Genomic DNA, 22577 nt, shown 5'->3' with positions numbered 1-22577 from the left:
AAATTGCAAATTTACTAATCAAACAGATGTAAATCAAAACATGTCTTTTCTTTTTCAAAGATTTAAAATATAAAAAAAATAGTGCTGAAAAGAGCATATTTATATAATGTTGGTATAAGCATAAATTTATGGAACATATTTAGAGAACTATAGAAATACTAATTAAAATGCAAATTCTACAAAACCATATAGTTATAAAATCTATTTGTTCAATTTTTTTTTCTGAATAAGCATTTGTACAGTGCAAATGCTATTTAGAAGACAATATTTTTTAAAAATATTGGAAACTAAAAAAAATACTTTGAAGAACAAATAGGGTCTATGTATACTTAAGGGAACTCAAGCCTAAGTTTTTTGTTCATGGTTCTTTTGCACATCAGTAGTTTTGCTTCTTTGTTATTCAGTTGTTAGGGGCTGTTTTTGTTCAATTTTACTTGTCCCTCTTCCTTTAAGTACCACCCAGAGGTTATTTTACCTTGACCACTGTGCTTGGCACAGAGTAGATGCTCAATAAATATTTATGACTATATGAACCTTTTTTCTGTCTCATTTTCTTCTTCTATCAGAGCAGGTAATAATACTTACTACTTTCTTAAAGGGATTTTTGGCAGAATCAAAGATGCTTGCAGAAATCAATGAATAAAAAATACTGGTTCTCCTGTTTCTCTGAGGCTAGGGTTATCACTCTCCTGGGGAGGCCCAGGAAAGAGTCCTTCTCTTTTAGAATCTCCTGGACAAGACTCTGCCTGCAAGGATCCTCTAAATCCCATATTGGAAAGAGGATGTACAGACTTTTAATTTCAGAGAATCTCTGCTCCTTGTCTCCCTCATCAATTAAACAGCCGGGGAAGGTCTGAGACCTGTAGACTAGGCATCACAGGAACACAGCCAGATTCAGGCAGACCAGCCACCTCAGAGAGACAAGAATTAGGTTTATGAGTAGAGAGCGATTCCAACAATGACAAAAGTTACCCAAACCAGGAACATTTGTGCAAATGGTGGCCTTTAATACTGAGAAAGCCCATGCGGAGTGACAGCATAGGACCAAACCTTCAGAGGGTGGTACTGAGCCAGCCTCTCTCAGGACCCTAAAGCCTGATCCAGTAACAATAAATCAACTATTTATTTACATTTATATTTGCCCTGGAAACCCAAAGAAGGTCTGAGGCCTAGGACCATCTATCTTCCTTTCCTCCTCCCTCTCTTCCTACTTCCTTCTCACCTTCTTCCACCTTCCCAATTCTTTTCCTTTTTCTTGCCTCTCCTTCCTGCTCTATCCTGCTTCCTTTCATTTTCTCTTTCCTTCTCTCTCCTTCCTTTTTTTCTTCTCCATATTCTCCCCATTCTTCTACCATCTACCCTTCTCTACCCCTCCAAGCCCCATTTGCTATTTCTCCCCTGCCAGCCCCTCAGCCCTGCCTTCCTCAGATTCAGTTTCTAGGCGTAGGGTGGAGAGGCAGAAAGGAGTCGTCAGGCCAAGGAGCACTTGTTGGTATTCTTCTTGTCACAAGTTTTCAGGTCAGTACTGGGGGGCTTGTTGTTGTTTTTCTAGAGGGAGAAGGTACAGGGATCAGGGTGAGAATGGCTGGCTGGGGCCATAAACTGAAGGAGATCCACCCTCACAGGCAGTATTAGCATTGTTCCCTTCATCAGTTTTTACCCCTAACACACACACACTCTCACACACCCACCTGTACTTAGCCCAGCACAACCAACTCACCAATCTCCGGCCTCCTGACTTGAGTAAGATGTCCCGTGCCAGGGAACTGAAAGCCTAACGGGGAAAGGCAAGATTGGTCAGGATAGGTTGAAGGGGAGCATAAGTCTGTCTTCCAATACTCTTTGGGGGTGAAGGATGGGGTGTGTCTCACCTCATCTACATTCATACTGGATTTAGCACTTGTCTCAAAAAATCGGATTCCATGCTCCCGAGCCAACTGCATGGGAGGAAGTGGTAAGAGGGGAGCTGGACAGAGGGCAGTGGCCAAGTCCTCTGCAATCCAGCCTCCCCTTGGCCCTCCTGGCCCAGTTCTGGAACATTGCCCAACCAGCTCTTACCTTATCAGCCTGCTCCTTCTGCACCTTCCTCTTGGCCTCCATGTCACACTTGTTGCCCAGTAAGAGGCGCTCTACCCCAGCCGAGGCATTCTGGGAGCAAAGATAAGAGCAGAAGCTGGGTCCAGCTCATTTTCACAGTCTCCTCCATCCTCTAGGTTCTACCCAATTCCCCCACCTCTCTGGAACTGTCCTCACCTCTTTGATGCTCTTCATCCAGTTCTGAATATTCTCGAAGGATTTCTCATCTGTGATGTCATATACTAGGATAATGCCCTGGGGAATGGCAGAGTTCACAATGGAGCCTTGTACAATATTCCCCTCTTCAGGCTTCCCACTGCCCTCTAAGTGACCCTGTAAATTCTATCCACAAGACTAATCACTAGGCCATATGGGGCCCTCTGCAATCCACACTATGCCCCTCCCCATTTTTCTCTGCCCCAACTCCTATCCCTCTGTAGTTGTACATTCTATTGCATCATCCCTTGTCCAGAAATATGCTTCATACCATTGCTCCACGGTAATAGGCAGTAGTTATTGTCTTGAATCGCTCTTGGCCAGCTGTGTCCCTGAAGGGGTAGAATATTTCATGGGGTGAGATAGAGGTAAGAGGTCTCCAAAGAGAGAATTCTACTCCCATCCCCTAAGAATTTAGCTTTTGCAACAAGGAGTGTTAAACAGAGTCAGGAAAACAATAAAGGGAAAAAGGGATAAGAGACTGTTGGGCTGATACTGAGCAAAGGTAAAGGCTGAAGAAATAGGTCTGTTTTATTGTTTACCTTGTGCCAAGCACTGTGTATATATCATTTTATTTATGTCATTTTACCTAATCACTCTATCCTTGTGAGACATGTTTTACTGCCTCTACTTTACAAATGAGGAAACAGATTTAGAGAGAAGAAATAACTAATGAAGGTCATTCTGTAACAACAGGATTGAACCACATTCTCTTCTTGTCTATTATATCATAATGTCTCCATTAAGCTTCTTACCACTTGAAACCCTCAGGTTCTCCAGTTTCCTCAGGGTAGTCAGGTCAAACCTCTACTCTTGGCTTTAAGGGCTCTCCACTGGACAGAGAGTCAAGTCTTAATTTTGCTACTTGCTATTTAACTGTTGAGAGCTTGTATCCATATTATAGCTCAGTAGACAGTTGAGCTAACTAGACAGTTGCCAAGTTCAGAGGAGTCTCTGGGTCCAGGACAGGCAACAGAATTACAACAAAGTTGAAAATAGTTGAGTGAGCAGAGAGAGAGATGAAAGGACATATGAATGAGGTGACAGAAATGGATTAGAAAATGTACTCGAAGGAGCGATGGGAAAGGAAGAGAAATGAAACTAAAGAGAAACTATAGGTTATAGGAAATAAATGAGTAAGTCTGGTTTCGAAGTCCTGGGGGATTCACTCACCAGACCTGCAGTTTGATCTTTTTCCCCTCTATATCCACAGTGCGGATCTTGAAATCAATTCCTAGGGGTGGAGAGGGAACACTGAAATCCAGACACATATGTATGTGCATGTGCAAGTGTGTGGCGAGAGGGACAGGAATGGAGCAGCGCAGAGATTCTGCAGGGAAGGCACTTGGGGAGCAGTCTCGCAGGAAGTACAAAACTACGGGGATTTTCTCAAAGCTGTACTTGTATAGCAGGCGTATTGTTCTGACTTAGATCTTACAGACTTTGTGGGAAAGAAGATGATGAAAACTCTGCAAGGAGGCTGAAGGCCTTTAAGGCACTTCTTGGGTCCACTCAGCCATGCCAGCTGACAACTCTCTCAATTCAATCTGTCTCCCCCCAAATATTTCTTTCTAATTCCTTCTCCCTTCTGTTGTCTTAGAACCCTCTACTCTCCATTCTCCCACATAGCCTCCTGACCTACAGGGTGAAGAGCAAGGAAAAAGGAAGCTGATACCAGTCCATGCAGATTAATAGTATGCCAGGCTTGGAAACAAGAAAATTTGAGTCTAAACAAGATTCCCCTGAGACTGAAATATGAGAAAGGGATATTTTCCCCTCCACTTTCTAACCAGAATTGTCTTGAGACTCTCCTGGTCTTACTACCCAGGCCAGAGGAGGTTAAGAACAATGAGGGGGAGGAGGGGAGACAATGTTTGTTTTTAGTGGAAACTTGTGTACCTCCCCCAAGCCAGTGAGGAGCTCCAGGGAGGAGGCTGAGTCACCAGACTGACTCAGAGACCCCAAAAGTCCCCTCAGTCCCACCTTCCTTAGCAGGCTGACTGCATATTCATGATCCCAGTCCTTGGGCCACTCTCTGGCACACTCAGCCCCCTCTGTGGCACCCTCCCCAAACCCCTAATAAGTTGAGGGGCAGAGAAACTGGAAAGTAGATGGTAAGGTGGGAATGCAGTGGGAGAGTCTATAACTCAGTTGGGACAGAAAGAGGCTGGCAAAATTGGGAGACAGATGATCAGGGAAAGGGGGATACAGGAAATGTGGAGAATGGATCAAGAGTTCTAGGTGGATGAGGGTGGGGAAAGAGGAGCTGAGAGGGAAGCAGACATGGGTTCATGTGAATTTGTGGGGACAAGGAAGACAGGTGGTCCCAAGAAAATAGGGGTTGGCGCAGGCACAGCTGAGGAGTAATCTGGAGGTCTCAGAGAGGTTAGAGGTTTGGGTACCATCCTGAGACATACAAAGGGGATGGGTCTGAGAGAGAGAGGCTGAGGGACTGGAGTCCAGAAGCCTGACTCTAATGCGGGCCACTAGTAATCCAAGAGCCTAGGAACGAGGGTATGGGGTAGTTGGGGATCTAGGATATGGCCAGTGGGCTCACCGATGGTGGAGATGTAAGTGTTGTTGAAGTTGTCCTCTGCAAAGCGAATGATCAGACAAGTCTTGCCCACCCCTGAGTCCCCGATCAGCAGCAACTTGAAGAGGTGGTCGTAGGCTTTGGCCATGGCGGACACTGGGGGTGCCGGGAGAGGGGTGGGGAAGCGAAGGGCACCGGTAGGCGGGACTGGAGGGCTGGCAAAGGGAGCGGGCCCGGAGCCCCGGCCAGGAAGTTTTCCTCCCTCTCCGCTCAGGCTCTGGGAAAGAGGAGAGGCGGCACTCCTCCGGGCCACACCCCGTGCCCGCCCATCCCTTTCAGCTGGCCTCCTCGGCCAGCCCAGCCTCCTGCTCTCTGGCCTTCCCTTCCCAGCCAATGCTGGCCTGTCTCCCTAGCCATTTTGAACAGTTTTTTGCTTACTATCATCCCCCTCTTTTGACTTCGCTCTTCCAGTCAGAAGCCAGAGAGGCTGGGGTGAAGTGAAGGTTTAATCAGAATGACCAGGGGAAGAGGAATTTTAGAGGAATTTGGGGAAAAGGAAAGTTTAGGGAAATAAGGGCGAAGGCCGGGATAACACAGGAGTTGGCAAAAATTGGGGACTGATTTTTGAAAGGGGTACTCAAGAAAAATAGAATCCTTCTGGGGCAGTTCTAGAATTCTGGTGTTACTTTTCCAAGCCCTTAGTTTTAGAATCCCAACTCCTTTTGAAAAAAGCGGGATGGCTGAAGTTGGTGGCTATTTGTTGAGTCAGTCTGCCCCCTGGTGGAACAGAGTGAAAATTAAAATTAATTATACTATAGAATCAGCTCCAAAATTATACTATAGAATCAGCTCCACACACTCCCTCTCCCAGTCTCCAAGCCCACACACCGTTCACCTAGATACATTCTGGAGCTTCATCTTGAACAGTCTTCCTTCTGGGAACCTGTGTATGAATTCTCTGACAGGCCAGCTTAGGAAGACAGAGATTGAGACTATACATGTCTGGTGTCATTCTCTTGATGAGATGTGGATCTTTTAACACAGTCTCCGGAGGCAGTACTCCTAACACACTAATGAATAGACTGTGAATGTGTAGCCTGGGCAACCAGAAAGCTGAAATATGGAGAACATGGCTACACAAAACCAAATTTATCTTTGCTTTGGAAAAAATATTCAAAATATCTGCTTTTCTAATAGCAGATCAGTAGAGCAGCCCTTCTATAAACATAGTGCACTGGTAATGAAAAGGCATCTTTTGTCACTTCAGTTATCCTTGTCATACTCTGTGCCAATGTTTGCCCCTCTCAAACACAACTATTCAATCCTCTTCTATCTTTTATCTCACCACCCATTATGTCTCCAAGTTGTATTACAAAACGTGAGTATTCTCTACTTCTCCCTGATGGCCAAACCATCTCTCACTAGTGCTTTAAATTATTCTTCAATTTTCATGGATTTGTCTGATAAAAGCCTATTAGTTCTTTTTCATTTCATCTTATTTTGTCTGAATCTGGACTTTTCATCCCCAGCAATAGACTATTCTTTTTCACCTCTCTAAATTGCTGCTGTTGTTTAGTTGCTAAGTTGTGTCTGATTTTTTTTTTTTCCATGTCTGACTCTTTTGCGACCCCATGGACTGTAGCCCGCAAGGCTCCTCTGTCCACGGGATTTTCCAGGCAAGAATGGGAAGAGTGGGTTGCCATTTCCTTCTCCAGGAGATCTTCCTGACCCAGGGATTGAACCCAGGTCACTTATGCTGCTGTATACCTGCTTTCCCTGGAACCTCATCTCCACAGTACTCTCCCACTAGCTCTCAGAGCTTCTGCAGTAATGCCTTTACCCCCGTCAATTATGGTAGGCTTTTCCTGGTCTCTGGTTTTGTATTCACAAGCTCTTGCCTCAACCTAGAATGCAGTTCTCCCAGATTGCTGCTTGTTTAATTTCTTGTCTTTCGGTGTGCGCGTGCACACTCACTCAGTTGTGTCCCACTCTTTGTGACCCCATGGACTGTAGCCTGCCAGGCTCATCTGTCCATGGGATTTCCCAGGCAAGAATATCAGAGTGAGTTGCTGTTTCCTCTTCCAGGAGATCTTCCCGACACAGGGATTGAAACTGCATCCACTGCATTGGCAGCTGGATCCTTTACTACTGAGCCACCTGGGAACATGTCACTTCCTCAGAGGTTTTTCTCACCATACAGAAGGCTGAGAGATGAAGAATTGATGCTTTTGAACTGTGGTGCTGGAGAAGACTCTTGAGAGTTGTCCCTTGGACAGCAAGATCAGACCAGTCAATCCTAAAGGAAATCAACCCTGAATATTCATTGGAAGGACTGATGCTGAAGCTCCAATACTTTGGCCACCTGATGCAAAGAGTGGACTCATTGGAAAAGACCCTGATGCTGGGAAAGACTGAAGGCAGGCAGAGACGGGCAGGGCCAACAGAGGGTGAGATGGTTGGATGGCATCACTGACTCAATGGACATGAGTTTGAGCCAGCTCTGGGATAGTGAAGGACATGGAAGCCTGGCCTGCTGCAGTCCATGGGGTTGCAAAGAGTCAGACATGACTGAGCAGCTGAACAACAACAGTAGTGTGCTGGAACCAATTATTACTGGCTCATGAAAACAGACTGCGCTTTCCAAATCCGTGTTTAATGATGTAACACTGATAGTCTGAAACTGGCCAAGGTATTTCCTCCACTGAAATTAGCAAAGACAACAAATCAGGGCTCCCCTCCATAAAGTCAATGGTTAAACGTTTACCAGCGTATCCTTGACAAGAACTCACATCCCTTATCCCATTCTATTCCTTTGGAATTAACCAGGTCCTCATTGCCAAAGAATGCTCAAACTACTGCACAATTGCACTCATCTCACACGCTAGTAAAGTAATGCTCAAAATTCTCCAAGCCAGGCTTCAGCAATATGTGAACCATGAACTTCCTGATGGTCAAGCTGGTTTTAGAAAAGGCAGAGGAACCAGAGATCAAATTGGCAACATCCGCTGGATCATGAAAAAAGCAAGAGAGTTCCAGAAAAACATCTATTTCTGCTTTATTGACTATGCCAAAGCCTTTGACTGTGTGGATCACAATAAACTATGGAAAATTCTTCAAGAGATGGGAATACCAGACCACCTGATCTGCCTCTTGAGAAATTTGTATGCAGGTCAGGAAGCAACAGTTAGAACTGGACATGGAACAACAGACTGGTTCCAAATAGGAAAAGGAGTACGTCAAGGCTGTATATTGTCACCCTGTTTATTTAACTTCTATGCAGAGTACATCATGAGAAACGCTGGACTGGAAGAAACACAAGCTGGAATCAAGATTTCTGGGAGAAATATCAATAATCTCAGATATGCAGATGACACCACCCTTATGGCAGAAAGTGAAGAGGAACTCAAAAGCCTCTTGATTAAAGTGAAAGTGGAGAGTGAAAAAGCTGGCTTAAAGCTCAACATTCAGAAAACGAAGATCATGGCATCCGGTCCCACCACTTCATGGGAAATAGATGGGGAAACAGTGGAAACAGTGTCAGACTTTATTTTTCTGGGCTCCAAAATCACTACAGATGGTGACTGCAGTCATGAAATTAAAAGACGCTTACTCCTTGGAAGGAAAGTTATGACCAACCTAGATAGCATATTCAAAAGCAGAGACATTACTTTGCCAACAAAGGTCAGTCTAGTCAAGGCTATGGTTTTTCCTGTGGTCATGTATGGATGTGAGAGTTGGACTGTGAAGAAAGCTGAGCGCCGAAGAATTGATGCTTTTGAACTGTGGTGTTGGAGAAGACTCTTGAGAGTCCCTTGGACTGCAAGGAGATCCAACCAGTCCATTCTGAAGGAGATCAGCCCTGGGATTTCTTTGGAAGGAATGATGCTGAAGCTGAAACTCCAGTACTTTGGCCACCTCATGCGAAGAGTTGACTCATTGGAAAAGACTCTGATGCTGGGAGGGATTGGGGGCAGGAGGAGAAGGGGATGACAGAGGATGAGTTGGCTGGATGGCATCACTGACTGGATGGACGTGAGTCTGAGTGAACTCCGGGTGTTGGTGTTGGACAGGGAGGCCTGGCGTGCTGCAATTCATGGGGTCGCAAAGAGTCGGACACGACTGAGCGACTGATCTGATCTGATCTGATCATATACCATTTGAGTCATTTTTGCTCCTCCTTTATGACAAACGGACATTTTAACCCTTTGATCGTTACTGTAGAAGATAATGATTTGGTCTTCTTTCTTTTCATTACCTGTCCAGAGTTTCAGTGATGCCAAGATTACAAATCTTGGAAAGGCAGTTCTGATGAAAATGTGGCGGAAAGGATGTGGGAATGTAAAGACAGAGTTGTGAAGATTAGCATTCAAAGCAGTCAGAACAATACAGAAGTGAGTGATGTGATAATTATTACAGAGAAAGATGGAAAGGAGAGAATAAAATTAACAACGGTTAGTCCTAGAAATAGGCTGAAAGTGCGGAAAAGATGAGAACTTGCTTTTTTTATATTTACATTACTGAATTGTTAAAAATGGGGAAACTAAACCAATTGAAAAATAGTAAAGAAATTTAACAAGTCACAGACATGACTCTGTTTTCCTAAGCAGTTCCTGTTGTTAAAGTGTAGCGCGAAATATTAAAAATGTCTATTTACCCCTTGACGGAGACCAGACACTGACCTTAAGATACCAAGCTCCCTCTCTTAACATGGCGACTCATCTGAGCCCTGTCATTTAGAGACCTTCCCACAATGGCAGCCCCCACCTCGCCCCATCGCCCAAGCCCGTGAGAGGACCTTCTCAACATGGCGGCGATAGGCCCTAACGTCATTTCCTGCGGGACGGCGAATTTAAGGATCAGGATTTCCGCTTCCGCCCCTTTCCGGCGGTGACGACCTCCTCACGAGAACATGCCTGTGAGTTCTTCGGCTAGGTTTCCGTGGAGATCTCGTTCTTCTGTCTGCACGCTGCTCTCACGCTGATTTGGGATCACAGAGGGCCCTCATTTGCCATCCGCACTTCCCAGGACAAGTTAACTACAGGGGCCGCAGAGGCCAGCTGGGACCCGTGCTTGGACGGGAGCGGAGAGGCAATAAGATGGCGGCCCAGCTGCGCAGACACCAGGGGCGACAAGGGGAGAGCTCTCCCCGTTGTGTGGCAGTGGGGGCTGTTTTCGATCATCCATGTTCACCATTGGTTTCTAAATCTCTACATTTCTGCCTCTGTTAGCTCGCAAAGGATCTTCTTCATCCCTCTCCAGAAGAGGAGAAGAGGAAACACAAGAAGAAGCGCCTGGTGCAGAGCCCCAATTCCTATTTCATGGATGTAAAATGCCCAGGTGAGGAGATAACATGTAGTAGTGGGGAAAGCACTGAATCCCACGAGTTGAAAAAAGGTATCCGTGAAGCCCTAATGTATTCAAATTTGAATGTTAGAGATGAGTAAAATTTTGCACTTTAGGAGGAGTGATCCAGAGAGATTCCCTTTCAAAACTCTGTATACCACAGCGTTTGTGTTGGGAAACACTGGAATGATAATGTTTGGGTTCTGTGGTAATTTATGTACTTGTTCCTGGCGGCAAAGGGGTGGATATGTTGACCAGTTACTGAGCATGTCTCCTCACCAAGTACAGGATTTTTTCTCTTTGACTTTTGAATAATTTTTTGGATGATGTTGATTACTCAAAATCCATAGGTTGGGGCACATGGTCGAGGTTGCTTTTGAGTTGACTTTGATGTATACCTAGAGCCAGATAATCAAGTTTAGATTAGGAAAGTAAATCCCAAGAATTTTCATAGCATACTTGTTTTACAGTTAATGCATGACATCATATGTTTAAGTGAAGAAAGGTTTGGGGGGAAAAAGGGTAACTCCTTGATGTTTTCCCCCCAGGATGCTATAAAATCACCACCGTCTTTAGCCATGCACAAACAGTAGTCTTGTGTGTTGGCTGCTCTACTGTCCTCTGCCAGCCTACAGGAGGAAAAGCAAGGCTTACAGAAGGTAAAATGGTTTAATGTAATTTTTATACTTTTTTGTGTTATGTCTACCAAATGCATAATCGGGAAACATTCATCTTAAAATGCTACTGTCTAAAGCTGGGTGGTAAAAGGGCTTCATATGAGCTGAATCTCATGTCTAGTGACTAGGTAGAAGCTTAAAGAGTTGAAGAAAATACAAATGTAGGTTTCCTATGGGTTAGAGGCATTTTGTGGGGTTCAGGTAGGGTAAGTAGGCTGCTATCAGTTAACCTTTGGAACTTTTTTTTTTTTTTTTTTTGGGCAGGATGCTCTTTCAGACGGAAGCAGCACTAAAAGTACCCTGTGTCAAGATGAACGGGAAACCATCCCAATAAACACGTTTTGGATACATCCTGTTTACTGTCTTGTTTTACTGCTAGGAGGTTCCTACCTCACGTATTCAGGGGCAACCAGAAGAGTGGATTCTAGAGTCATTTGGGGCAAGTAAGTGGCCAAGAACTTAAAAAGTCCATTTGGGACATTGCTATCCCTAGGTTCATGGAGTAAATCTGCAGAGCTTGATTAAAAACTGGAATAGTATGTAAATGGGGTATTTCATTTCACTTTTATGTTTTCTTAGAATTAAGAACTGACAATTGATATTTAAAACACAATCCAGCACGCCACTTTAATATAAAACAGCTTAGGATGCTTTATTTACAGTTCTCAGAAGCCTTGTTTGGAGGTGTGTGAGTGTAGAGGTTGCTGCTGATCTGGAGCTAGAAATCTCCAGTCCCCTATAGTTAAAGACTTGTCCCAGCAGAGGTTAGTGTCTTACACTCCACAGCCAGTGCTGTAGCCGATTCTGGGCTGGTGGGGGTTGTGGACTCATGAGTGGAGGGGGAGAACGTGTGGATGTGTAAGAACCTAAGAGGAAAGGAAATAAAAGAAGGATGAATAGAGGTGAATGAGGGTGGTACCTGAGTTTTTCGGAGATAACAGATAGTGATTCTTTACCTGACTGTGTACCTAGAGTTGGCACGTAAACAACTGGAACTGTCTGCATCTTGTTTAGGAATGCATTGTATGCTGGAAAAAGAATAAGAGATGTCAACAAGGAGATCTGTTCTCACTGGAGGAAGGCCTTAAGGGTCAAGTCCGTTCTTAAGTATTGCTATAAAAAAGTAATGCTTCAAATTAAATAACACTGTATACTTAACGGGAAGTTTTTATTCAGTGATTTTCAGAGGTATTCAACTTACGGCTGAAAGATGGGAAATGTACGTGTAGATAATAGTATGTGTTACGTTGCTTGAATCATCTATTGCTATGTATTTGAGCAAAACTAGGTATAATCTAAAGTTTAGCAGTGATTTCCACTTCTGAGTGGTAGCTGTTTGCTGCATGCAGTTTATTGCTTCTCAGTAAATTGGGCAGGATCTTTGGTCCACCAGGAGACTAAGGGTAGGGAGGCTAAGTCAGTTTCAATTGCATGTCCCAAATTAGATGTGATATAAACAGCTAATTTTCATCCTCATTTAGTTTGTGAAATGAAGGCAGTTTCCAAGTCTAAATTCTACGGTGCTGAATATAAGGACTCCTTACCTAGAAAGAGGAAAGCTGTTGATGCCAGCATCACAAAGAGGGTAAAGAGGAGACTCTGGTAAGAACCTGCAAACTTCTGGAGAACACCTGAACCGTCACATTGATCTACGCATTGGCGGAATAAAAGAAGATAGTTTTTTAAATATATACAGGACAGATGTTGCATTTAAAAATTGTATGCTTCTGAGATATCTACCTGAAGCACTCAAAACTTAGCCCTCTAGGAAATTCTTCTTGTTTCTTACCAGAGAAAAAGGGGTGAACTGTACTTGGTGCCTCTACCTTTTTGGCTTTTTATCACTAACATAATAAACTACAATTCTTGAGCCTTTTCAGCTTCCAAAAGAATGTTTAAATTCTCTGCCACTGTAAAATGCCTGTTACCTCTCCTGTGTATTTTAACTCCAAGTAACATCCTTCAACTTGTAATCCCTCCAACCTGAAACAATGACCCAGAAGCCACTTGTCCTTTTTTATTCAGCTATCATTTCTAGGGAACATGATTTGTATATAAATTTGTCCTCAATAAAAGTTAAGACATGTCTTTTGAAGCATACTTTCTCTTGGTTATTTCGAATTCTTCAGTGTCGAAATGAACTCTTCCTGCCTCACCAAATTGCCATTCCAGATAAACTGTCACCAGGCCCTTATACATAGTTCCTGTTCTGCAACCCTTGTATAGGCCCTCTACCTCTGGGCTCTTAACTGCTCTTAACCTCTCTCTAAACTCTGTTCACAACTGTTGAACAACTTCACACTGTTAAACTGCTTTACTCTGAAGAATAATTTGAGGTTGCTTGTACTAAAAAAAATGGGGGGGCTTCACTGGTGGCTCAGATGGTAAAGAATCTTCAATGCCTGGAAACCTGGGCTTGATCCCTGTGTTGGGAAGATCTCCTGGAGGAGGGCATGGCCACCCCCTCCAGTATTCTTGGCTGAGAAATCCCATTGGCAGAGGAGCGGAGCCTAGCAGGCAACAGTCCACGGGGTCACAAAAGAGTTGGACATGACTTAGTGACTAAACAAAACAACATACTAAAATCTCCAGTCCCTGATCTGGTCCCAACACTGGAAGTCCAAATAAATCAAGAGGTATATTAGGACACCCCTTTGTTGTGTCTACATTGAACTAATTCCTGTCTTAATTGGGCCCTGTTTTAAATACGTACTTGTTTCTGCAAGTAGGTATCATGCTTGTATGAGTGAGCTTAAGATTGGGTTGCATATTTGTAGCAAAAATAGCAGTGTACTGTTAGTTTGTGCCCCCATCACTTAAGAACTTGGTGATTCTTCAGTCGCTCAGTCGTGTCCGACTCTTTGCAACCCCACGAATCGCAGCATGCCAGGCCTCCCTGTCCATCACCAACTCCCGGAGTTCACTCAGACTCAGGTCCATCGAGTCAGTGATGCCATCCAGCCATCTCATCCTCTGTCGTCCCCTTCTCCTCCTGCCCCTAATCCCTCCCGGCATCAGGGTCTTTTCCAATGAGTCAACTCTTCACATGAGGTGGCCAAAGTACTGGAGTTTCAGCTTTAGCATCAGTCCTTCCAATGAGCACCCAGGTGATTCTTAGCTTTTTTTTTTTTTTTTTTGCCATGGGTAACTTTGGCAGTCTGGTGAAGTCAATGTACCCCAACTCATTGTTTTTCAATGCAAAAAATGTAGAAATAAAGGAAACCAATTGAAATTTTATAATACACAGCAAAATGTTAAAAGGCCTTATTGTAATACAGGAGTATGTGTGGTCTAGTAATAAAGATACATTTTTAGGTCTGATAACTACTGTAATTTTGATGTAATTTTGTTTTTTCCCATTCAGGGCATGGACACCTTGAATTCTGAGAACCTTTATAGAGATCCATGAACTCAGTTTAAAAACTGCTCTCACAGCGCAGATTGGGGTTGAACATTCTCTAGTGGTAGGATCCTGAACATCCCAATTTCAACTCTTTAAAGGGGAAAACATCTCTTAAAGAGTTTTAGGAAACCCTTTAGAATGAGAATTAAAATACATATAAATATGCTTAAAATATTTACTGACTCATACAAATTGGATACTCACAGAAGCCAAAACCTTTCTCCCGTCAGATGTACTAAGGTTCAGCCTAATTCACTCCTATATTCTCCAGGCGAGAATACTGTAGTGGGTTGCCATTTCCTCCAGGGGATCTTCCCAACCCAGGGATTAAATCCTAATCTTTACTACGGAGCCACCTGGGAAGAAACTTCTAACACCTCTTTCCGTAACTGTTACCATCTCACCCAAACTTGGCATTGTTTCTGAACTGGGTAAAGGTAGAATCAGGATTTGTCAGAGCTAAGTCTTGCTTCTAGGATTACTACCATTTACTCATTGATGCACAAAGATTTGCTAAATACTTTTGGATTAAATCAAACATTTATCAAAGGGCTTAAAACAAGGCAAGAAGTATACTTTTGAGGCTGGTAAATGCAGGTTAAACTGCATTCATGCTTGGTCACTGAGTTGTGTTTGACTCTGCAACCTCATGGACTGGGGACCGCCAGGCTCCTCTCTCTCCATGGGGTTTTCCAGGCAAGAATAACTAGAGTGGGCTGCCACTTCTTCCTCCAGGGGCTCTTCCTGACCCAGGGATCCAACCTGAATCTCCTGGTGTCTCAGTGGTAAAAAAAAAATCCACCTGCCAAGCAGGAGACCCCTAGAGAAGGAGATGGCAACCCACTCCAGTATCCTTACCTGGAGAATCCCATGGACAGAGGAGCCTGGGACACTGACTGGGAGCCTGGGACAGCGACTAAACAAGTTTTAAGAAGGCTACCTGAAGGTTATAGGGTAGGCTCCGAGAATAAAGATCCATGTCCCAGCTAGTCTGAATAATCTTGATCAAGTGGCTGAATGTTTCCCATTAATTAAATTCTAAACTAAATTGTAATACATTCAGTCTTTTTGCCTCTAGATTAAAAATAGTCACCCCCATGCTCACCTGCACCAGACTTAGCTTTCATAGCTCTCACTCGTACAGCCTCACTTTGACTGGTGAGCACACAGGAAATGTTGATGAAAACAGGTGATGCCATCTGCTGGAGCGATGTGAAGTTGACTACTCTTATGTGGTAGATGGCCAGGCCAGGTGTGAGTGAAGAATGCCTATGGCCAGAGACCATTAGAACTGGGGAGCTGGGGAACACCTTAGAGAAAAGAAAATGGAACTTGTTTGAAAGAAGAAAAGTCAGTTTTGTGTCAATACATTCCAATCATATACAATAAGACATCTGGATTTCTAGTTAGCTAGCTGACAAGTCACTTTTTCACACAGACATATTGAAGGGTAGGGGAAGAAAACCATCTGTGTGAGAATAATATAGCCTTCAAAAGTTTTTAGCATTCTAAAACTCTCAGGATAGCATTGGTGGTGTGTGTGTGTGTATATATATATATACACACATATACACACACACACATATATATATATAATGCATATATATACATGCATTTGTATTAATCTTCCAGACAATGCTTACGACAGATTTTGGACTCTGGGAGCCCCCATGGCATTATAAAGTGGACAGATTTTCTGTTTTAGGAATTTCCTGTGGTTAATTTTATCAAGTCATTCAGTATCTATTCCTTTACCCTGGACTGAGAATGAAAAATCTCATTTTCAAAACCCTGATCTGTTTTGCTTCAGTCCTTAACATACCTCTAGCTTCTCAAGAACTCTATCCACTCCCAGTACTCTTAGCTCCCCGACGTCTTTTTTGTGGCTAAGAACCAATTCTGACTGGTTGATGTAAAAGGCTGGGATGAAAGGAATGAGGATTCTTTGCGTTCCATTCTTGCTACGCTCACTGACAAGTGTGGCCCAACCATAGACTGAGGTGTCAGCGGTGCTCAGGACCTGGAGCAGCTCCTCTGACTGGGGTCGAACCTTGATTAGGCAGACATAAACCCCTGAAGAAAAGAGGAAAAACTGAGCAGGAAGGTTCAGAGGCCCTATTTAGTCAATTGGATTAGGATAGGAAGGAAAAATATTAACATGCAAAAATTCAAAAGGAAATGAACTCAGATTTGAGTATTCGCTATTAGCATACTGTTGGCCTCTATGGAGGAGTTTACCAAAGATGAAACAGTCCAAGGGAACCCATAATTGAACTTAAGGTAAGGATGCCATTACTGGTTAGTCAGCATGTCAGGCGATATTAAATAACGTAATACAAGTGGAAATTAAGGGGATATAGGATAAAGTAGTCAGAGTTCATGAGATCAGTAAAGGGTTTGTGGAAGAAAGGCAAGCTTTGAACATGTTTAATCACTTCTGTATCAAACCACCTCTTGATGGCCTTATTTCTGTTAATAATGCTGTTTTTCTAGTTACCCATGAACGTTGGTTGTCTTTTGACACCCTTTCTTTCATTCCTATATCCAAATCTTGCTAACTCATCCTTTGAAATATCTCATATCTGACACCTCTGTTAGTATTTCTGTTACTCTGGCCTAAACTTGTCAATTCATGCTTGGATCACTGCAATGCAAATTGCATTTGCTAGTCTCCTTACCTTCCATTCTTCTTATCCATTTTGTGTACTGCCAGTATATACTTTAAACTTAGTTTTGAAAACTTTTCCAGGGCTCTGTATTGCCTGGAATGTCCTGTTCTCTTCACATCTACCTCAGTCATGGTCATCCTTCTAGAGGTTACTTTTCCTATAAAACCTGACCCCTAACACCCAGGTTTGATACAAATACTCCTTTCTCTCTGTCATCTAGCATCCCATGTGTATAATTAATCAGCCTGTGTAGTTCTTAGTTCTGTTCAGTTGCTCAGTCACGTCCAACTCTCTGCGACCCCAAGGACTGCAGCATGCCAGGCTTCCCTGTCCATCACCAACTCCCGGAGCCTACTCAAACTCATGTCCATCATGTCGGTGATGCCTTCCAACCATCTTATCCTCTGTTGTTCCCTTCTCCCTCCTTCAATCTTTCCCAGCATCAGGGTCTTTTCCAATGAGTCGGTTCTTTGCATCAGGTGGCCAAAGTGTTGGAATTTCAGCTTCTGCATCAGTCCTTCCAATGTATATTCAGGACTGATTTCCTTTTAGATTGAACGGATAGATGTCTTTGCAGTCCAAGGGACTCTCAAGAGTCTTCCCCAACACCACAGTTCAAAAGCATCAATTCTTCGGCACTCAGCTTTCTTTATGGTCCAACTCTCACATCCGTACATGACTACTGGTAAAACCATAGCCTTGACTACACGGACCTTTGTTGGCAAAGTAATGTCTCTGCTTTTTAATATGCTATCTAGGTTGGTCATAGCTTTTCTTCCAAGGAGCAAGCATCTCTTAATTTCATGGCTGCAGTCACCATCTGCAATCATTTTGGAGCCCCCCAAAATAAAGTCTCGATAGGCAAATCCCGTCAGGGGGCCCGCAGGGGCTCAGTCTTCCAGATCAACGGATGGGGACAGTGGCTGAGAGTGTGAGGAAGTCGTTCCTTTTCCGAGTTGCCCTCTTCCTGGCTTGGTCCAGTTGTCATCATGGCCCATGGAATTCAACAAGAACTTGACAGCCAGAAAACATGAAGAAATCTCAGGAAATTAGTAAGGGAAAAAAAGAGAATAGCCTGACTACCTCTCAGAAGAAGCAGAGGGACTCTGAGATCATGCAACAAAAGCAGAAGGCAGCTAATGAGAAGAAGTCTATGCAAACAAGAGAGAAATGATGACTATTTGGAAAACCTGGGTGCTACTGCTAACTAAGTGTATCATAAGCTCTATGATCAAGATTTCGTAGAGTGAACAGGCAGTACATATGTTATATCCTTATGAAACTATTTTAAACTTGTCCTTTCAACCTGATGTACTGTGATGTTTCAGAGCCATTCTTCAAAGAATAAAACACTAACCATGCAAAATAAATAAAGTCTCTCACTGTTTCCATTGTTCCTCCATCTATTTGCCATGAAGTGATGGGACCAGATGCTATGATCTTAGTTTTCTGAATGTTGAGTTTTCAGCCAACTTTTTCACTCTCCTCTTTCACTTTCATCAAGAGGCTCTTTAGTTCTTCTTCGCTTTCTGCCATAAGGGTGGTGTCATCTGCATGTCAGAGGTTACTGATATTTCTCCCAGCAATCTTGATTCCAGTTTGTGCTTTATCCAGCCTGGCATTTTGTATGATGTACTCTGCATATAAGTTAAATAAGCAGGGTGACAATATACAGCCTTGATGTACTCCTTTCCCAATTTGGAACCAGTCTCTTGTTCTAACTGTTGCTTCTTGACCTGCATACAGATTTCTCAGGAGGCAGATCAGGTGGTCTGGTATTCCCATCTCTTGAAAAATTTTCCACAGTTTGTTGTGATCCACACAGTCAAAGGCTTTGGCGTAGTTGATAAAGCAAAAGTAAATGTTTTTCTGGAACTTTCTTGCTTTTTCGATGATCCAATAGATGTTGGCAATTTGATCTCTGGTTCCTCTGCCTTTTCTAAATCCAGCTTGAACACCTGGAAGTTCATGGTTCACGTACTGTTGAAGCCTGGCTTGGAAAACTTTGAGCATTACTTTGCTAGCATTGTGAGATGAGTGCAATTGTGTGGTAGTTAGAACATTCTTTGGCATTGCCTTTCTTTGGGATTGGAATGAAAACTGACCTGTTCTAGCAGTGGCCACTGCTGAGTTTTCCAGATTTGCTGGTTTACTGAGTGCAGCACTTTCACAGCATCGTCTTTTAGGATTTGAAATAGGTCAACTGGAATTCCATCACCTCCACTAGCTTTGTTTGTAGTGATGCTTCCTAAGGCCCACTTGGCTTCATATTCCAGGATGTCTGGATCTAGGTGAGTGACCACACCGTTGTGATTTTCTGGGTCATAAAGATCTTTTTTGTATAGTTCTGTGTATTCATGACACCTCTTCTTAATATCTTCTGCTTCTGTTAGGTGCATACCATTTCTGTCCTTTATTGTGCTCATCTTTGCATGAAATGTTCCCTTGGCATTTCTCTAATTTTCTTGAAGAGATCTCTAGTCTTTCCCATTCTATTGTTTCCTCTATTTCTTTGCATTGATCACCAAGGAAGGCTTTCTTATCTCTCCTTGCTATTCTTTGGAACTCTGCATTCAAATGGGTATATCTTTCCCTTCCTCCTTTGCCTTTAGCTTCTCTTCTTTTCTCAGCTATTTGTCAGGCCTAGTCAGACAACCATTTTTGCCTTTTTCCATTTCTTTTTCTTGGGGATGGTCTTGATTACTGCCTCCTGTACAATGTCACGAACCTCCGCCCAATAGTTCTTCACGCACTCTATCAGATCTAATCCCTTGAATCTATTTGTCACACCCATTGTATAATCGTAAGGGATTTGATTTAGGTCATACCTGAATGGTCTAGTGGTTTTCCCTACTTTCTTCAATTTAAGTCTGAATTTGGCAATAAGGAGTTCATGATCTGAGCCACAGTCAGCTCCCAGTCTTGTTTTTGCTGACTATATAGAGCTTCTCCATCTTTAGCTGCAAAGAACATAATCAATCTGATTTAGGTATTGACCATCTGGTGATGTCCTTGTGTAGAGTTTTCTCTTGTGTTGTTGGAAGAGGGTGTTTGCTATGACCAGTGGGTTCTCTTGGCAAAACTCTGTTAGCCTTTGACCTGCTTCATTTTGTACTCCAAGGCCAATTTGCCTGTTATTCCAGGTAGCTCTTGACTTCCTACTTTTGCATTCCAGTCCCCTATAATGAAGAGAACATCTTTTTTTGGGTGTTAGTTCTAGAAGGTCTTGTAGGTCTTCATAGAACCGTTCAACTTCAGCTTCTTCATCATTACTGGTTGGGGCATAGACTTGGATTAGTGTGATATTAAATGGTTTGCCTTGGAAACAAACAGATCATTCTGTCATTTTTGAGATTGAGATGGTGGTTCTAGTAAGATTTAAAAGCCTTGTCTTGCTCCTCTATCTCCAGTGCCCATCCTGGTACCAGTCATTCTATTTGGTGTTCAACAGTTTACCGGAATTAACCTTCCGTCAGTGGTTTCTCATTACCACTCATTACTGTCTGACCTTGGAGTAAAAGCTCTCCCATGATATAGCACTACCTACTTATATTTGGCATGGACTGTCTTATTTTAGATCAGTTGATTTATTTAATGTCCTCCCAAAGTCATGCCTATTTTTTCTTTCCACTTGTTAATGCTGTTCTGCTCATAATATCCTTCAGTTCAACAGCATTCAAACATTGTGCTACTAGTTGGGAACAAAAGATGTACGAGACATAATCCAAGCCCTCACAAAGATAACAGGCTAACAAAGGAGAAAGTAGTAAGTTATAATGGTAAAGCATAGCATATTATAGATACATGTTAAAAGTTTGTTGAATGGATAGAACAAAAATGCTGAGTGAGAAAAATGCCATAGTTACACAGTAGATAAAACTAGAAAGCAGAAATGTAAACCAATAAAGTGACATTGGTACAAATATGAAAACAAGGGGGAAACCAGATTCAACTGGTGGAACCCACCTTTTTCCATGCTGAAATCTGAATGGATATGAAAGACTTTACTTGCTGGAATGTCTAGTAAAGTATTACTGAACTGTACATGGCACAGCATAAGAGTCTCTGGAAGAAGTGTTGTAATGGCCAAAGCCTGATTTGGGGTGCAGGATCCTAGAGACCAGAAAAGAGGTAAATAGCTTTGTCACTAAGAGGAATTTGTAAAAGGGGAAACATATATATATTATATATAGAGGAAGTTTGGAATTTAAAAAATAAGAAAGAAGGGTCAGCTCTGTTTTAATTGCTACAGCTGTCTACTTGCCAACTCTGTTAGGTCTTAGCACAATCAAGGCGAAAGGAGAGTGTAAGACTCTTGCATCTGCTAGTCTGTGACTATAATGGAGTTTATATTATTAATAATATCACTGGTGTTCTCTTTCAGAAGTTTTTGGAATTCATTAATGGGAATAAGATTACAGAGAAATTGGGCAGTTATTAGAAATAAAATGCTACACTTGGGAGGTAGCTTTTATATCTAGGAAGATTTGTTTTCTATAAATGATTGTAGTATGCGTCAAGTCAAAGATCTCCAGAACTTCATTACAAGTGGTGCCTTAAACAGGAGCCACGCAGCTGGCAAGAAATCAACTGGCACCAAGGTTGGGTCAGCTGCAATTTTAAATTAACTAGAAACCCGTGTCTTGGTAACAAGATTTTCCCTTGCACAGTTTCTTAATGGTCTCGGTTTGCTAAAGCTCCTTCTCAACTGCCAGCAGTCCAGTGATCATTCTCATCTTTTGGAGACTATCAGCAATATCAAAGGAACTGTTACATGAAGTTTCATAAGTTGTGGTTTTAGAAAGATTCTGCAAGGAAAAAAATGCAATCTCTTTGTAAAATTTAATAAGGTAGATAACAATGAGATAATATGTTATGAAGAAACAGTTAATACTTTGTAAAAGAACCTGAAGAATTTTAAAGATCAAATACTCTTATTTATACATACATATTTAGATTGTATTTATAAGATTAAGTATCTACTGTGAAATGAAAATATATTAAGTGCTTAAAAATTGAAGGACAGAACGGGCAATTAGAGGGACTTCACTGGTGGTCCAGTGGTTACAACTCTGTACTCTGAATGCAGGGGGCCCAGGTTCCATCCCTGGTCAGGGAACTAGATCCCACATGCTGCAACTAAGACACAACACAGCCAAGTAAATAAATAAATATATATTTTTAAAGGTCAATAGAGTTTAAATCATCTTAAGGTTTATAGACCATTATATTCTGTTCTATTCTGGACTTCTCTGGTTGGTTTTGCATGTTTTCTCACCCCCCACTATCCCTCCATCCACCCCCACCCCCCAAATCTGGAATTTGTTCTATAGAAACAAAAAGATGAATGAAAGGATGTACATGGACTTTGGAGTGGAACATATTTACTACTCTTGCCACTAACTGGTTTGTTACCTTGTACAAATTACTTGCTCTTAGTATTCTCATCTTTTTTTTTTTCCCTGACCAGGGATTGAACCCAGGCCCTCAGCAGTGAGAGCACTGGGCCGCCAAGGAATTCCCAGTACTCTCATCTTTTAAAAAAAATTTTATTGGAGTATAGCTGCTTTACAATGTTGTGTTAGTTTCTGCTGTACATCAAAGTGAATCAGCTATATGTATACACACATATATTCCCTCTTTTTTGGATTTCCTTCCCA

General features: G+C 42.6%; 3 protein-coding genes across 5 annotated transcripts in view; 1 reads left to right on the top strand and 2 right to left on the bottom strand.

The window, feature by feature from the left end:
• RPS27 (ribosomal protein S27) overlaps positions 1 to 11195 on the top strand; it is a 103685-nt gene extending 92490 nt beyond the window's left edge. The window contains exons 2-5 of the mRNA XM_055584221.1: positions 9701 to 9740; positions 10054 to 10162; positions 10717 to 10827; positions 11110 to 11195. Coding sequence (XP_055440196.1) covers positions 9735 to 9740; positions 10054 to 10162; positions 10717 to 10827; positions 11110 to 11138 — 255 coding nt within the window. The 5' untranslated portion in view covers positions 9701 to 9734 and the 3' untranslated portion in view covers positions 11139 to 11195. The remainder of the gene's footprint in view (positions 1 to 9700; positions 9741 to 10053; positions 10163 to 10716; positions 10828 to 11109) is intronic.
• RAB13 (RAB13, member RAS oncogene family) lies at positions 5 to 9575 on the bottom strand. Of its 2 annotated transcripts, XM_055584218.1 has the most exons (9): positions 9505 to 9523; positions 4850 to 5102; positions 3466 to 3526; positions 2564 to 2624; positions 2254 to 2331; positions 2059 to 2148; positions 1872 to 1937; positions 1721 to 1774; positions 14 to 1548 (listed from the first exon to the last, which is right to left on the bottom strand). In XM_055584218.1, the coding sequence occupies exons 2-9, from the start codon at positions 4971 to 4973 to the stop codon at positions 1471 to 1473; spliced, it is 612 nt and encodes a 203-aa protein (XP_055440193.1). In that variant the 5' UTR covers positions 4974 to 5102; positions 9505 to 9523; the 3' UTR covers positions 14 to 1470. The 2 variants fall into 2 exon arrangements, with proteins under 2 accessions (XP_055440194.1, XP_055440193.1); XM_055584219.1 differs by lacking the exon at positions 4850 to 5102 and having other exon boundaries at positions 5 to 1548; positions 9505 to 9575.
• A 415-nt stretch (positions 11196 to 11610) lies between the features above and the next one.
• Positions 11611 to 22577, bottom strand: part of NUP210L (nucleoporin 210 like) — a 97522-nt gene continuing 86555 nt past the window's right edge. Inside the window, exons 35-40 of one of the 2 annotated variants that reach the window (XM_055584197.1) lie at positions 20884 to 21030; positions 16071 to 16321; positions 15354 to 15558; positions 12390 to 12494; positions 11802 to 11873; positions 11611 to 11711 (exon numbers count right to left, since the gene is read on the bottom strand). In XM_055584197.1, coding sequence (XP_055440172.1) covers positions 11611 to 11711; positions 11802 to 11873; positions 12390 to 12494; positions 15354 to 15558; positions 16071 to 16321; positions 20884 to 21030 — 881 coding nt within the window. The remainder of the gene's footprint in view (positions 11712 to 11801; positions 11874 to 12389; positions 12495 to 15353; positions 15559 to 16070; positions 16322 to 20883; positions 21031 to 22577) is intronic. The other variant, XM_055584198.1, reaches the window with a different exon arrangement.

The sequence above is a fragment of the Bubalus kerabau genome, chromosome 6, assembly GCF_029407905.1.
Source record: "Bubalus kerabau isolate K-KA32 ecotype Philippines breed swamp buffalo chromosome 6, PCC_UOA_SB_1v2, whole genome shotgun sequence".
Lineage (NCBI taxonomy): Eukaryota > Metazoa > Chordata > Mammalia > Artiodactyla > Bovidae > Bubalus > Bubalus kerabau.
The sequence above is the reverse complement of the archived record's forward strand: the minus strand, read 5'-3'. Positions and strand labels throughout refer to the sequence as shown.

Excerpts from the sequence above, each read along its gene's own strand:
- RAB13 (XM_055584218.1), bottom strand. The coding sequence starts at position 4,973 with ATGGCCAAAGCCTACGACCACCTCTTCAAGTTGCTGCTGATCGGGGAC. Across the intron at positions 2,625-3,465 it reads AAGATCAAACTGCAGGTCTG|GGACACAGCTGGCCAAGAGC; the intron begins GTGAGTGAATCC and ends CTACCCCTTCAG. Across the intron at positions 1,938-2,058 it reads AGAAGGAGCAGGCTGATAAG|TTGGCTCGGGAGCATGGAAT; the intron begins GTAAGAGCTGGT and ends CCTCCCATGCAG.